The sequence below is a fragment of the Myotis daubentonii genome, chromosome 7 (assembly GCF_963259705.1).
Source record: "Myotis daubentonii chromosome 7, mMyoDau2.1, whole genome shotgun sequence".
Taxonomy (NCBI): Eukaryota; Metazoa; Chordata; class Mammalia; order Chiroptera; family Vespertilionidae; genus Myotis; species Myotis daubentonii.
In genome coordinates this window covers 9344045-9360063 of record NC_081846.1, presented here as the reverse complement: position 1 = coordinate 9360063, position 16019 = coordinate 9344045, and the positions used below count along the sequence as shown (strand labels likewise).

The following is a 16019-nucleotide window of genomic DNA, read 5'->3' as shown; positions in this document are numbered from 1 at the left end:
CCCCACTGGCAGGGTCAGGGTGATTAGCATCCACACACAGAAAATGCGTCCATAGAAACGCTCACCCTGTGAAGGTGGGAGCACCCACCCCCCTCCTCTACCTTGTGAGCCCCAGTCAGACAGTCGACTTCCACCTCAGAACAGGCTGCTCCGTAAACAAAATATGGGAAAGGCTCCCCTTCTTCCTTCTCCCAGTCCATATAGGTCTGGTAGCCTCTGCGAAGAGAAACCCGAGGGCAAGAATGGCTCCTTCCCGCCCGTGGTCTGATCCCGGGTGGCGCTGTGGGTCCCGGGGATGAACAGAGCGCCACCCAGGACCGAAGGTCTCTCTGACCTTCTCCTCCACGGGTCCGGCACAGACACGGGAAGAAGGCCCATGGGTGTCTGAGCCCTCCTTTCCATCAGGCAGTGACGGTGCCAGGTCCCAGGGTGTGTCCCTCTGGCTGAGAAAGGGCGGTGGCTCCGAGGGTCCCTGGCCTCCCCTAGGCTCCTCCCGCATCCCCAGGCCCCTGACTGAAGGCTGACACCGCGCACGGCTGCGCGCCAGTGGTCAGCAGGTATCTGTTCATGATGCGCCCACGCCATCCCTGCCCCAGTGTAATCCCAACCAACGTAAAAGCGCCCTTTACCTGAAGTATCCCGTGGAGGACAGGCTGATGGATTCTTCGTAGGCTTTTGCAATCTGAGAGAGGTGATTGACACGAAGAAACGTAAGTGCGGGGACAGCAGGGAAAATCCCTACTGGGCTTGCCTCCTGTTTGCAGCACCCTCTGCGCCTTCACCCCCAGCGGGACTGACGTGGTGCATAATGAGCACAGGCTGGGCTTCCCACTGGCGGTGCCTACGGGCAGCTGCTAGCTGTGCCCCGGGACCCTTTAGAGCCGCACAGTGTGAGGTTTATTATTTTTTCACCCTTTTTGGCTTTTTAAATTAGAGAGAGGGAGAGACTAGGCCATATTCATGTACTGATGCAATAGGTGTGTACACAGGTAGGTATATATGTACATACACATATACAAACACATGTATACATAAGTGTCTGCATGTGCGTGCATGTATGTATGTAGTATGTATGTGTGTATGTATTTTTACTGTGCTTTTCCCCATGTTATTTGATTGGCTGTCTGAGTATTTTATTACATCAGCTTCCCCACTGGAGTAAACTGGGTATAGCTGGAAATAATAGTAATGATAAGAATTGTAATAATTAGTATTAAAAACAGAGTAACCTTTTGCTATTAAGACTGCCGTGATCTCCATTGCTCTGGTGGGAAAACCCAGGCCCTGAGGCTGGGAGGGGGAGCCTGTGCCCAGAGGGGCAGTGACAGCGCAGGGCACCGTGCCAGGTGTGTTCTAGGGTAGCGCTAGGCCGTTGTCAGGTGTGTTCTAGGGTAGCGCTAGGCCGTTGTCAGGTGTGTTCTAGGGTAGCGCTAGGCCGTTTCAGGTGTGTTCTAGGGTAGCGCTAGGCTGTTGTCAGGTGTGTTCTAGGGTAGCGCTAGGCCGTTGTCAGGTGTGTCCTAGGGTAGCGCTAGGCCGTTGTCAGGTGTGTTCTACGGTAGAGCGGTGAGAAACGAGGCTCTTCAGTGAAGCCATGGGATGAACACGGACTCTCTCTCACTCTCAGAAAAGCAGAAGTGAGCGCTAATAAATGCTTTGTTCTTGAGTGGGCACCGCCAACCAGCCACGCTCTGAGGGCTTTACCTACCTATCCGGATGCATTTGCCTTCTCTGGGCAGGACAATGCGGACCACTCACCCAGTCCTCCCAGCTTCCCTTGGGGTTTTTCCTGATGACGGGCTGGAGACGGGCCATAAGAATTTGGCAAGCATTCTAAAAATAAGTATTTGAAATGTCATGGGAAATGAAAGGCACAGGGAGTAGCAAAATATTCAATATTCAAATCAATTCAAATGAGGATGTCAGTTGGTAAACCTGCTTCTGAGGCCTCTAGGCAGAGTTTCTCAAACTTGAACAATATATGGAACCCCTTTGAAAGAAACAAATATTCTTGTGGGTCCTGCAGTGGTAAAATTATTTTTTATTATAATGTTGTTTAAATACATGTTAACATAAAGCTAGGTAGAGCTGCCTTAGGGTTATAGCTCTTTTATGTCTACAAAGCAAAAGCCAAAATGACAAAGTGTGCAGACTAATCTATATACCAATAAAATTTGAAATAACATTAATTTTTTTTATTAAATCTTTATTGTTCAGATTATTACATTTGTTCCTCTTTTTTCCCCCCATAGCTCCCCTCCTCCCAGTTCCCGCCCCACCCTCCACCCTCACTCCCCACCCACTGTCCTCATCCATAGGTGCACTATTTTTGTCCAGTCTCTTCCCGAATCTCCCACCCCCCTTTCTCCCCCAAGAATAGTCAGTCCATTCCCTTTCTATGTCCCTGATTCTATTATGATCACCAGATTATTTATTCACTTGATTCTTAGATTCACTTGTTGATAGATGCATATTTGTTGTTCATAATTTGTGTCTTTACCTTTTTCTTCTTCTTCCTCTTCTTAAAGGATACCTTTCAGCATTTCATATAATACTGGTTTGGTGGTGATGAACCCCTTTAGCTTTTCCTTATCTGTGAAGCTCTTTATCTGACCTTCAGTTCTGAATGATAGCTTTGCTGGATAAAGTAATTTTGGTTGTAGGTTCTTGGTATTCATCACTTTGAATATTTCTTGCCACTCCCTCCTGGCCTGCAAAGTTTCTGTTGAGAAATCAGCTGACAGTCGTATGGGTATTCCCTTGTAGGTAACTGGGTTTCTTTCTCTTGCTGCTTTTAAGATTCTCTCTTTGTCTTTTGCTCTTGGCATTTTAATTATGATGTGTCTTGGTGTGGTCCTCTTTGGATTCATTTTGTTTGGGGTTCTCTGCGCTTCCTGGACCTGTAAGTCTATTTCTTTCACCAGGTGGGGGAAGTTTTCTGTCATTATTTCTTCAAATAGGTTTTCAATATCTTGCTCTCTCTCATCTTCTGGCACCCCTATAATTCTGATGTTGGTACGCTTGAAGCTGTCCCAGAGGCTCCTTACACTATCCTCGTATTGTCGGATTCTTTTTTCATTTTGCTTTTCCAGTTGGGTGTTTTTTGCTTCTTCGCATTTCAAATCTTTGACTTGATTCTTGCGCTCCTCTGGTCTGCTGTTGGGTGTCTGTATAATATTCTTTATTTCAGTCAGTGTATGCTTAATTTCTAGTTGGTTCTTTAACACAACATCGAGGGTCTCATTAGATTTCCTGAGGATCTCACTACATTTATCGGCCGTCTCACCAGTCTTTTTGAGGGCCTTACTAAGTTTATCAGCAGCTTCTAGACAGTTCTTGAGAGACCTTAAAAGTGTGGTTTTGAGCTCTATATCTTCCATTTCTGACATTTGCGTCCTGTTTCTTTGTCTCCACATTTTTTTATCTTTTCTTGGTGCACCCCCTAGTGGTCTTTGTGTGCAGTCTTGTAGTTAAGCCTTGATTGTTGGCAATATCAGGGGTGATTTGACCTCCAGGCTAACTGGCTATGAGAGTCAGCTGTGTCTGCAGTGGGAGAGCTTCTGTGCTGGATCTCTAGGGCGGTGCTAATCTAGCATTTGCCTGAGGCTATCTGGCAAATGGCTCTGTGCAGGGCTTGGGCGGGGCGGGTCCCTGGGGATCTACAAGGCGGGCAGAGCAAGCAGTTATGGCTGCTCTCAGTTCCGTCCCTAGGGGCTCTGCCTCTCAGAGTCCCAGCAACTGCTGCAAACCTTGGAGAGAAAGCTGCCTTCGAGTTCCGACCAAAGCCAGACAGTCCCGCTTCTCCCGTTTGAGTCTGGGTCCCCAGAGACTCTCTCGGATTTGGAGCTCAGAGTCTGAAACTCCCTCCCGATTGAAAACAACAACCGCGTCCTTGCCGCCAGCCCGCTCCGCGCGCGCGCACTCCGCACCTGAGTATTTCACTTCAGCACTGCGCCTCCTCTGAGTCTGGGTATGATATTCTCTTTCCTCCTAGTTGTAGAATTTCCACTCAGCCAGCCTTCCTGTGGTTCTGGATGATGTCCGTTCTGTCCTTTAGTTATATCTCTGAAGTGGTTGTTCGAGGCAGCAATCTCTGGTGTTAACCTATGCCGCCATCTTGGTTTTTTTTTGAAATAACATTAACTTAGTTGATGGATAATGTTTTCCTGAAGCTGAATTGCTGCTTGGAGGGTGGAAAGAGTCTCCACCGCTACAGCACACGTACTTCGCTGGCTGTGAGTTTGACATGCTTGCTCTAGTTCATAGACCGATGCTCAACCATGAGCCACATGGGCTGGGCTTTGGCTTCCTCTCTTAAGTCAAATACAAATCTGCTTACACGTGTGCCTTTAACTTATTCTTCTCAGACTCAGAATAGCCCTCAGGCCCTCTGTTGGTGTCTGTTCCTTCTGTTCTCTCATCCCCTCTCCATGAAATGGTCTCTGGCTTCTTATGCATCCAGGAGATCCCTGCATTCATTAATCTATCTTTGCTGGTTCATTCAGTCTTCAATCTCTGATCTCATTGCAAATGCATGCCTTCCAAAAGAGTAACACCCAAGGCAAACCCAAGTCGCACAGTTCCTGCCTGTCCAACTATCAGATGGCCTTCTTCTTGTGACCTGACCTACACTCTTGTGCATAACTTTATGCCCAACAGTCGAATGCTCCGCTAACGTAAGTTTTCCCTTTAACAGGCTGAGGTGTAGCAGAGACCATTTGCCATTCTTTTGTGACATCTGAACTCCTTTTGGTGTGTGGAGAATTTGTTCACCGTATATGTCTTAGTAGAGTCACCTCCCCCTATTGGAGCTCAAAGTGCCAGATACAAATTTTTCTGGCTTTCTTTGCATTAGAGAAGATTTCAAAATACACAAAGGTCGAGAGAACAGTACAATATTTCCTCTTACACCACTTACCCAGCTTTAACAATGAGCATTTATACCCCAACCTCACCCCAGAGACCTAACATTTTCATCCACCTCCCTCCCCTTGGCTCCCTCTGCTCCAGCATCCTGACTCCTTGCAGCTCCTCAAGCACAGTAAGTGAGCTCCCTCTGCTCCAAGTCCCTACACGGAGGGCTCCTGTCCCTGCTGCCTTCGGACCAGGCTCAAGGGTCACCAACCAGTGCCCAGCCTGGTTTCCTGGCTGCCCAAGGCCGCTCTGACACTTGCACTTTCTCTTTCTGTAACTTCCTTTATTTCAATTCATGACACCTGCCATTATGTTTCCTTCTTATTATTCTTTTTTCTTTGTTTATTATACCTAAGAATTTGTTATTCATTATCTGACTAAGTATAGGCTAAGGACTCAAAAGGAGGCGACTGGCACAATAGCTGGCAAATAGCCCCTTAATCCCAATGGGGGTGCTCTGCCTCCTAAGCAGGTCTTGCCGAGAAAGTGGCCACAAACTGTTCCTCACCCGCCTCAGAGGTATCACAGGGTTGGAGCTGAAGAGGCTGGAAGGTTGGAGTGAGGGAGAGGATTGCACTGCAGCAGGTTGGTGTGCTTTGATCTCCATCTTCCCAGGATGGAGTGGCAGAAAGGGCTTTCTCCATTGCAAACCCAGCAGGTGACACTCCATAGCCACTCAGAGAGCTTGATGTGTGCCCTCTAGAGTTGGGGGCCTACCGACCCGTCTCTACTGCTGCACACAAAACTGTGGGTGAAAGGCAGCTCGCAGGAGCATCGGGAAGTCCTGGGCCATCTCTGGGGGGAGATGCTGTACTCTGACTCCCTTCATGGCCTTCAAAGGGACATGCATCGGGGTGGAACCTGTGGTGTGGGTGCTGCCTGAGGTAAATTTTTTCAATTTTATTGCATTTTCTATATTTAACCATTCCTGTTTAAGAATGCATGATGAAGATAAAACCAAAATGGGATCAGTTTTCCCTACTTGCTGCTTTCTTTACTTTGTGGCATTTAATAGGTAGCTTATCTCTATTTCTCTAGACATAAATGTACTAATGCTTATTGATTTACTTAATCCATTAAGTGTTGCATTTAACTTAGAATTATTTAAGATTTTTTCTACAAGTCTTTTTTCTTTTCAAGCCATTTCCTACACTTTACTCCCATAGAAATGACTTGGGATTTAAAAGGAATTCTGGGGTTCTGAAATGAACAGATTCACCTTCCTCACGATGGGCAGTCTATTTACATCCAGGTTGGAGCCACTGTTGTCTTTGCAGCCAACGGGGCCTCAGCTTTTGCCATATGTTTCCTCTGAAAGTCTAAAGTGATGGTTGACAGAGGACCTAGATCCTCGAGAAGCCTTAGTGAGCCTCCAAAACTCTTGGTAATCTGCCCACCAGGGAGCCCATTGAAGAGCTGCAGGCAGTCTGAAGGGTGACCAGGTGACAAGTTGCCACTCCTGGCCTTCTAAGGAGCGCTCTCCGCATTTGCTGGACACCGTTCTGCCCAAACTAGACAATGGAAGCCAGTGTGTGGAAAGGCTCCCTTTTAGACTTCCTGTATTTTTAGACTTCAGATAAAGAACTTTATTTTGTCTCAAATGTGCCTGGCAATACTTACACAGTCCTAGAAGAAGGTTTCTGTTGTCAGCTGAACTTTACCCATGGACTTTAAAACAATGTTATTCTTATACTAGAGGCCCGGTGCATGAAATTCATGCATTGGAGGGGTCCCTCAGCCCCGCCTGCACCTTCTCCAAGCCAGGATCCCTCTTGCAATCTGAGACCACTGGCTCCTAAACACTCACCTGCCTACTGGTCTGATCCCCCTACTACTCTCCCCAGCCTGCCTGATCGCCTCTAACCACCTCTGCCTTGGCTCCACCACCATGGCTTTGTCTGGAAGTACATCTGGAGGGTCATCTGGAAGATGTTCGGTCTAATTAGCATAGTACCCTTTTATTAGTATAGATTTTTTTTTTTTTTTTTTTTTTTTTTTTTTTTTTTTTGGTGCATGCAACTATCACTACTATTTCCAATATTTTTTCATCACTCCAAACAGAAACTCTATAACCATGAAGCAATAACTCCCCATTTGCTCCTCCTGACTTTTGGCACTCTCTAATAACCACTTTTTAAAAGAACCCCAATTGTAAGGGCTTCCTACAAGGGATACGGTGCCTCAGCAGAAAAAGGCTGGAGGAGGCCTGGGGCTTAGGGTGGGGCTGGAGCAGGTCACAAGTGGCTAAAACCATAGATGAGGCACTGACCTTGTTATCGCTGCAGAAGGGACTCTATAAGGAGCTCCCAATGGCGTCCACAAGGGAAGGAGTCAGGTATAACAAGGCCAGGTCACACCAAGGCCAGCCTAGAGTGTTCTGCCTCTATCCTCTGTACCCTCTCTTTCTTGGACTTTACAAGGGTCTGAAATGTAGGCTAGGAAGCTTATGGGGGGCGGCAGTGCAGGGAGGGAAACCAGAGAAGCCAGCCCCACCCCTTTTCTACCTGTAGGCCCAAGCTGTTAAGCAGTAGAGACACTGCAATTTGAAGTACATTTTGGAATTTTGGACTGAACATTTTAATTATTGAATGAGATGGTTTATGCATATAAAAGTGATCGATGAGTTTTTAATGATCTTAGGTTGATTAGAAAAATTATAGGTAGATTTCCCTCAAGGGGAGGGAAGAAGAGGAAGCTTCAACCACTCGAAGTCTCGCAACCTCTTACGGAGCACCTAAAACCACCTGCTTGACCTTTCTAGGCTTCAATTTCAGTTCCCATAAAAGAGGGGGTGGGGCAAGGTTATTTCCAGCACTGTCATTGGGTGACTGAGAAATGAAAGAAAAGTCACCTGCACCGCTCTCCCGTTGATGTCTGTTCCCATGGACGCTGCTGTTAAGGAGGCATTGGGCACGGTGACTGTGCTGGTTTCTGACAGGTGGATATAGGAGACAGGTATGTTCAGTTCCCGGCTAGCCACCTGCCAGAAGCAAATGAAAAATACAATTGATATTATTGACTCTAAGCCTCCCTCCCCCCAAGTTAAGAGATTTTAATTAAAAAAAAAATATATATATATCCTATCTAATAAAAGAGAAAAATGGTAATTGGCGTACGATGATACCCTTTTCATTGGCTAATCAGGGCTATATGCAAATTAACTGCCAACTAAGATTGGCAGTTAACTGCCAACAAGATGGCGGTTAATTTGCATATGTAGGCACAATGCAGGGAGGCGAAAGGGAAAGCAGGAAGAAGCCCCCTGCCACTGACAGTGATCGGAAACCCGGGGGGAGCTAAGAGCTGGGGGGCAGGGCAAAGGCGGCCCTGGGGCCGCCTTTGCCCTGCCCCCCAGCCATGATCGGAGAATCAGGTGCCTTTGCCGCCCTGGCCAGTGATAGCAGGAAGTAGGGGTGGTGCCAGCGATGGGAGCTGGGCACGGTCAAAGGTGGCAGTCCCGGGAGCTAGGGGTCCCTTGCCTGGGCCTAAAACGAAGCCCACGATCGCGGGGCAACTGCAGCTGCGGGTCCCCGCTGCCTGGGCCAGACGCCTCAGCCAGAGGCGTCAGGCCTGGGCAAGGGGCCGATCCGGTGATTGGTGATCGGAGGGTGATGAGGGTCAACTCCTCTGGCCGAGGCATCAGGCCTGGGTGGGGGGCGGAGCCGGGGATTGGGGGGATATGATGGTCCCCTTGCCCAGGCCTGAAGCCTGGGTCAGAGGCATCAGGCTTGGGCGGGGGGTGGAGCAAGCGATCAGAGGGAGATGGGGGTCCCCTGCCCAGGCATGATTCCTGGGCCAGAGGCCTCAGGCCTGGGCGGGGGCCAGAGCCAGTGATCGGCGGGAGATGGGGGTCCCCTGTCCAAGCCTGATACCTCTGGCGGAGGTGTCAGGCCTGGGCAAGGGGCCGATCAGGCGATCGGAGGGTGATGGGGGTCTACGCCTCTGGCCGAGGCATCAGGCCTGGGCTGGGGGCAGAACCAGTGATTGGGGGAAATGAGGATCCCCTGCCCAGGCCTGACGCCTCTGTCAGAGGCGTCAGGCCTGGGCAAGGGGCCGATCCTGTGATTGGAGGGTGATGGGGGTCAACGCCTGAGTTCTCCCAGTATGTGAGAGGGGGCAGGCTGGGCTGAGGGACACTCCCCCCCAACACACACACCCAGTGCACGAATTTCGTGCACCGGGCCCCTAATATATATATATATATATATTTATTTATTGATTTCAGGGAGGAAGGAAGAGGGAGAAAGAGATAGAAACATCAGTGATGAGAGAGAAACACTGATTGATTGCCTCCTGTATGCCCTGCACTGGGGATCGAGCCTGCACCCCCCGGCATGTGCCTGTGACCTCCTGGTTCATAGGTCAACGCTCAACTACCGAGCGATGGGAGCCGCGCTAATTTTTTTTGAACTAAGTATAAAATCTGGCAATCCTTTAGGGACAAATATTTAAGATAGCACCTTGGGTCTGACATATAGATTCTGAGTTTGAAGATTTTCAATGACACTATAAAAGATCCATACCATGTGCTTTCTTTTATACTGGTTTCATAGAAGCCATGTGGCATATGGCCATTCTAAGACATCAGTTCAGTAGGACTCACATAGGCCAGACTGAGGTCTCTGTCATATTGGTTTACCTTCATCTTCTCCTCATGGCTTACATGCATTTAGCAGATTGTGTTTGTCCCACAGACATTCTGTAGGTATAAGGGTTTTGTTTTAAAGAAGCAAGATATGTTCAAAGAAGGCTCTGCGGATTTTTGTGATTTTCTAATTCCAAGCACACTATTAAGTAATAGTATTTCCTTAAAGAAAATATCTTCTATTTCTCATTAAGAGAAAAGCTTTGGCCCTCGCCGGTTTGGTTCAGTGGATAGAGCGTCGGCCTGAGGACTGAAGGGTCCCTGGTTCAATTCTCAGTCAGGGCTCATGCCTGGGTTGCAGGCTCCATCCCCAGTAGGGGGCAGTCAATCAATGCTTCTCTCTCATCATTGATGTTCCTATCTCTCCTTCTCCTTTCTTTTCTGAAATCAATAAAAAATATATATTTTTTAAAAAGATGAAAGCTTTGCCCCCCCCCACATTGTTTTTATATGTTTTTTTAATTGATTTCAGAGAGGAGAAGGGAGAGGAAGAAAGAGATAGAAACATCAATGATGAGAGAGAATCATCAATTGACTGGTCCCCTTCTCCCCCTACTGGGAATCTAGCCTGATACCTGGGCATGTGCCCCAACCAAGAATCTAACTGAGACCTCCTGGTTCATGGGTGGACACTCAACCACTGAGTCACACTGATCGGGCTACTCACATTGTTTAATCAAATTTCATATTCAACAAAATCTTATTTAATATTTTAAAAAGGGAAAATTTCCTATTGAAAATAATCTCTTCCTCTTTCAACAATAGTATTAGGAAGGTGGCTTTGAATTAGCACACATAATGGCCCATCATTGGTGTTGCTAAGGAGCCTGTGAATAATAAGAACATAATTTCTCATCTTATTAAACACATTCATTTCTAATGAAGATCTGCATTAACACAATGTAGCTTTGACCAGTTGCCTTAAAGCTGAAAAATACTTTGTCTTTGAAAACTGGAATCACATTTTTCAGAAGACCTTGATGGGACCTGGTTTTTTAGTATGCAGGAAGAATAGTATTACATATTTTCTCAATTCTAATACCCACTTCCATCAGTCTCCTGCATTCATGTGTTCCTGATACCAAAATGAATGTTACAATTGACCTGTGCATTTAGTGTGATGGTATTTCTCCTGCTCAACAAGAAAGAAGTTGTTAAACCGCCTGTATGGTGTGATAATCTTCCACAGTGGAAAACATGGATGCTTATCTCACCTGGATCATTTTGGTGTAAAGGCCTTGTCCAATTTCACAGCCACCATGAGCCACCAAGACAGAGCCATCTGTGTAGATGTGGACGAGAGCGGCGGCCTGTCAGGGAATAATTATAATACCATTTTGAAAAACCAAACGTTGCCTGAGTTTAGCTGAGGTTACCAGACGAACAGTTTGCTTCTTTGAGTCAATCTCTCATTGTTTATACTGGAGAAGAAAGCTGTTATTGGTGGCTACAGACAACCCCTTTAACACCCTCCAAACTTAGAAAGCATGTCAAACTTGCAGCCCGCGGGCCACATGTGGCCCACAACGAATATTTTTGCGGCCCAGCCAATATAACGGTATGTAAGAAATGTTTTAATAAAAATTTCGTAACTTAATTTTTACAATATCCTGTTATACATAATTATTAATAACAAACTACAACGTCCGCTGACTGATTACTATAATCATGTTGCATTCATTTCCCTTATGCGTCTTCCATGCAGGCACACCATTTCTCTCCACTAATACTAGAGGCAATGGCCAAGTCATTAGTCTTGGACTGACTTGTTTGGTGTACGCAACAGGAAATATTTTGCTTTTGGAGAACAAGAAAAATAGGTTTATTTGCGTTATGCTTATTAACTACTATTATTTTATGTTAACAACTAATCTACAGTTATTCACTGTCTGATAAGTTAATATTCAAGAAAAATACTAATTTTTATTAAAATGTTCTATTATTTTATGTTAACAATTATTCATTTATTTCAGCCCTTTGTATTCAGCATGTCTCTATCAAAACAAACCTATGAAAATTGAAGCTTTTGTTTTTTTGTGGCCCACATAAACTTAAACCTTGTTTATTTGGCCAGTGTTAGCCTTTGAGTTTGACATGCTTGCTGTAGAGCAACGAATGGCGGCTCATCTCCACGCCCACCATCTGCGGGCCTGTTGGAGGCCTTGTGTGGCTGCCTTGGAAGCAACCTCTCCAAAGCACCACCTGTACAATATTTTATTATTCTTTCCCCTTGAACATAACAATTGATTTTTAAAGCAAATGGAACCAGGACAAGTCAATTTCCCAGCAAAGCTTCCACTGGCTACTAGGGGAGCTGGAAGACCCTTGAGATGTTTTAATAGCTTCCAGATGCTGCTGACCTTGAGAATGATGGTGGCGGAGGGGTGTGGCCCCATTCAGGAAATTCCAATTCAGTTGAAGGTTGGAGGTGGAAGCCATATTAACTTCCCTCCCTCCTCCCCGCTTGTTTTTTAAAACTCTCAGGTGATTTTGATGATTGGTCAGGTTTGGGATCTATAGGTTTAGTCCAAACTTTTCACTTTTCATGTGAAGGAATAAAAGCCTAAAGGAGAGGCTTGGCCAAAACTGGTGCCTAGTTTGTAAGTTCAGGAATGGAACCCACAACTTCTAACTTGAGCCCAGCGTCCTCCACACCCATGCTGTGCTGCCTCCTTCAGGCTAAATGCTGTTGTCCTTCTCTGGGGCTGGACATGTGGCTCCAGGAACCTGACTGAGAAGGGAGGGAAGGAGGAGGCTGGGCTATGTTGGCTGGTTCTGCAAGTCATTAGAATTTTCCTTTAGCAATTCCCACCATATGCTCATGCACATGGCCCAGAACCCTGCATCTCTCGCCTGGGACCTCTATCCTCATGTTGATGCCTGTGGCCCTACCACTACAAATTCAAAACATCAACTAATTTAGCCCTGACTGGGTGGCTCAGTTGGTTGAAGCATGATCTTGTACACCAAAAAGACTGCAGGTTCAATTCCTGGTCAGGGCAAGTACGGGAGGCAACTGATTAATGTTTCTTTCTTGCTTCCCTTCCTTTCCCTAAAATCAATAAAAAACCCATACCCATATCCTTGGGAAAGAGATATATATATTCAACTAATTTAGCTACGCCAGTCTCCTGGTTTGAGACTGTAGTATCAGGACCATTAAGGTCTATACAGGAACTTTAAAACTTTGTATTTTCATTTCATGACCACCTAACAAGAGTAATGATGACCATAGTCAATGGTATTGCCACATGCTTTCAGAGCTCGTGTTAGATTTTATGTTGATGATTGTATAAGCCCCAAGCAGGACAACTGTAATTGATGGGGCATATTAGAGACAAGAGGTGAGATGGCAAGTCATCACACCCTACACAGACATTTACAATTAAGACTTCAGAACGACTTGAAATGCAGCAGCAGCCAGAGCTGAGTGAGGATTTAGTTTTGGAAAAGCAACATCGCCCACCATGTTAAGTTAATGTAACTATTTTGAAGATCACTGACATTTACAGTACTACTTCATTTAATTCCCAAATTCACTTGTGTTTTATACAGGTATAGGAACTATAAGAAGCTTAGTCTTTGTCATCATACACAGTTAAATAACATTAAAATAGATAATTTAAGCAACTGTTGAGAGTCCACTGAATTGTTCCCTTCAAAGACTGTCTGTGTGTTATTCTGGCTTCAGAAATATCCCCTGGGGAGAAGGATTAATCATCTGCTGCCCTCCCTCCTTCTCATTTTGCTTCCTACCTTGTGAGTGGACTCTGAGGAGGGGAGTGGACAGAGGGGATTGGGGCATCCTTCATTGAAACCATGCAGGGACCTGTATTCTTTTCTTTGTGTGGGTTTGGTTATAGGAATATTTCAGAGATTAATGGGGATAGAAACAAAGAACAAAGCAAATAAATAAATAAGAAAATAAATAAGTAAATAAATAAATAACAGAATCAGAATCAGAAACAGAACCCCACAAAAAACTGTTTAAGGTAAAACTGAAAAGAAGGCACAGTAGTCATGGAGCCTAGTATGGTGACTCTGGGTAGTCATGGAGCCTCAGTATGATGACTCCGTGTAATCATGAAGCCCAGTATGGTGACCCTATGTAGTGATGGAGCCCAGTATGGTGACTCCAGGTTTCTGTGAGAATGGAGCAGCTCTGTCTGTTTTCAGTGTTTTGAAAGCTCTGTCTTCAAATGACCCTACTGCTGTCACTAAGAGGTTAGGAAAGAGGGAAAGGGATCCTCTTGTTCCCTCCAATTCTTACATGGACTTAAAGTTTGACCCCATACCTCAAGACTCATTTCTCCCAACCTCACCTGATTGCGGTAGGCCTCAGGGATGCCAATGGTATATTTCATGGGGACCACAGAAAGCCCCCTTTTCTTCCAATAATTATTTTTGTTAAATCCATCAGCATCCTTTTTCCTAGCATAAAATGAAGATTTCTCCAGGCACTCTTTCCAGCATCTTTGCAAGGCCTCTGGATTAAATGTCTGCTTATAGGCTGTTTTGCTAATTCCCTTATACATGTTTATTTCTTTAACCTGAAAGACAAGAAAAAAGCATTTCAAGCATACATGCTATTCCATTTGTGAAACATGTGTTTTTGTTATATATCTGACATGAAGAAAGTCTTTCTAAAAAAGAAACAACTACTTAAATGGATATAAATATGTAAGTACAAATGTAAACATATAAACATAATGATAATAACAATAATGATAATAACAATAGAAATTACTGTTGAACACATCATATCCTCTGAGCTGCAGACTAAGTGTATGATCTCAACAACTTTACAATAACCCTGAGAAATAGTAGGTGTATTATGAGTCCTATGACAAGTTTCGTTAGTGGTGAGACAAATTTCTCCTGACTCAAAATTCTTTTACTTCTACACAATGTTTCTTTATTCTTACCTGTTCTCAGATTTGCTCCTCAAAATCTGAACTATGGTGGGATGTGTGCACAGATGGCTGTGATGATGCCAGTCTCCCTGGGCATGCCGTTGGGTGGTTTCACACTGACTGTGGGATTGGCAATAGGACCAGCTTTGGACAGTGGGACAACACATATGTAATGCAGGCAGAGACTTGAAAAGTGCTTGCATCATGTTCTTACTTCTCCTGGAAAATCTATGAACCACGATGAGAACTAATCTGGGATAACCTCCTGGCGGATGAGAGACCCTGTGGAGCAGAGACGAGCCTTCCCAGCTGCGATATTTAGACTAATCCGTCAATGACCACCAGATGAGGAAGTGAATCTATCTTGGACCATAAAACTCCAGTTAAGCTGAGCCAGACCAGAAGAGCTACCTAGCAGCTGACCCACAGAATCAAAAGAAATACTATTTGTTGTCTTAATCCACTAAGTTTTAAAATATATATATGTTTATTGATTTCAGAGAGGAAGCGAGAGACAGAAACATCAATGATGAGAGAGAATCATTGATCAGCTGATTCTTGCACGCCCCCCACTGGGGATTGAGCCTGCAACCCAGGCATGTGTCCTTGGCCGGAATCGGACCTGGGACCCTTCATTCCACAAGTGGACACTCTCTCCACTGAGCCAAAGCAGCTAGGGCTTAATCCACTAAGTTTTGATTGACTTGTGGCACAGTAAAAGCTTACTGATACACAGAGTATATACTTTCATTGAATCTTACAAGCTAATGTAAAGCTGTATGTAGGTGCTCAGTATATATTTGAACCATTGATGGCAGAGTTTTGTAAGGGGATTCTGACTGATTACCTACCTCTTCAGGGAGTAAGTTACATTGAGATGCCACGGCAGTTATGTAAGCTTCAACTACCACTGAAACCTCGGGAAAGCCAAATCCTCGAAAGGCAGTGTTGGATGGCAAGTTTGTTTTGCAAGGTCTACCCCGACACCGGTAGTTAGGAATATGATATGCATTTTCAGATTTCAGCACAACGAACTCCATCACCTGAATGAAAACAAAACCGAACTTCAATCTATCAAACATTCACAATCAGTTATCAAATTCTATCTCTAACACAAACCCTTCACAGAATTTTGTCTAATTTGTATGATAAATATCCATGCAAATAAAGTGTAGCACACACAACTCAACGGGTAACCTATGGGGAGGGCATAGTCAATCCTTATTTACCAACTCAGACTCATCAGGGGTGCATCCACCATTGATATAATATTGAACGTCGGCAGCTTTGATCACACCGTTGTTCATGAATCCAATCTGCAAAGTGATATGACAAAACCATTTTCTCAGCAGTTCTTTACAACCAGATCCTGCTGTACACAAACACATCCAACTGCATGTATCACTCCATACCCAGCTTATGAACATGATTTGATGTGACAGTCATCAGAGGAACCCTGAGGATGGTGCCCAGGGCAACCATGGGATCCCAACAGAAAGTTATGATTGGGTTTGGGTAGCATCCAAATACCCCTTGCAGTCAGCATGGAA

The 16019-nt window shown here is 45.3% G+C and overlaps 1 protein-coding gene across 1 annotated transcript in view; it reads right to left on the bottom strand.

The window, feature by feature from the left end:
• LOC132238106 (aldehyde oxidase 4-like) overlaps window positions 1-16019 on the bottom strand; it is an 86704-nt gene that overhangs the window by 8828 nt on the left and 61857 nt on the right. Inside the window, exons 24-31 of the mRNA XM_059702694.1 lie at window positions 15699-15785; window positions 15321-15512; window positions 13879-14106; window positions 10771-10866; window positions 7763-7891; window positions 1756-1830; window positions 630-682; window positions 102-216 (exon numbers count right to left, since the gene is read on the bottom strand). Of these exons, the coding sequence (XP_059558677.1) occupies window positions 102-216; window positions 630-682; window positions 1756-1830; window positions 7763-7891; window positions 10771-10866; window positions 13879-14106; window positions 15321-15512; window positions 15699-15785 (975 nt within the window). The remainder of the gene's footprint in view (window positions 1-101; window positions 217-629; window positions 683-1755; window positions 1831-7762; window positions 7892-10770; window positions 10867-13878; window positions 14107-15320; window positions 15513-15698; window positions 15786-16019) is intronic.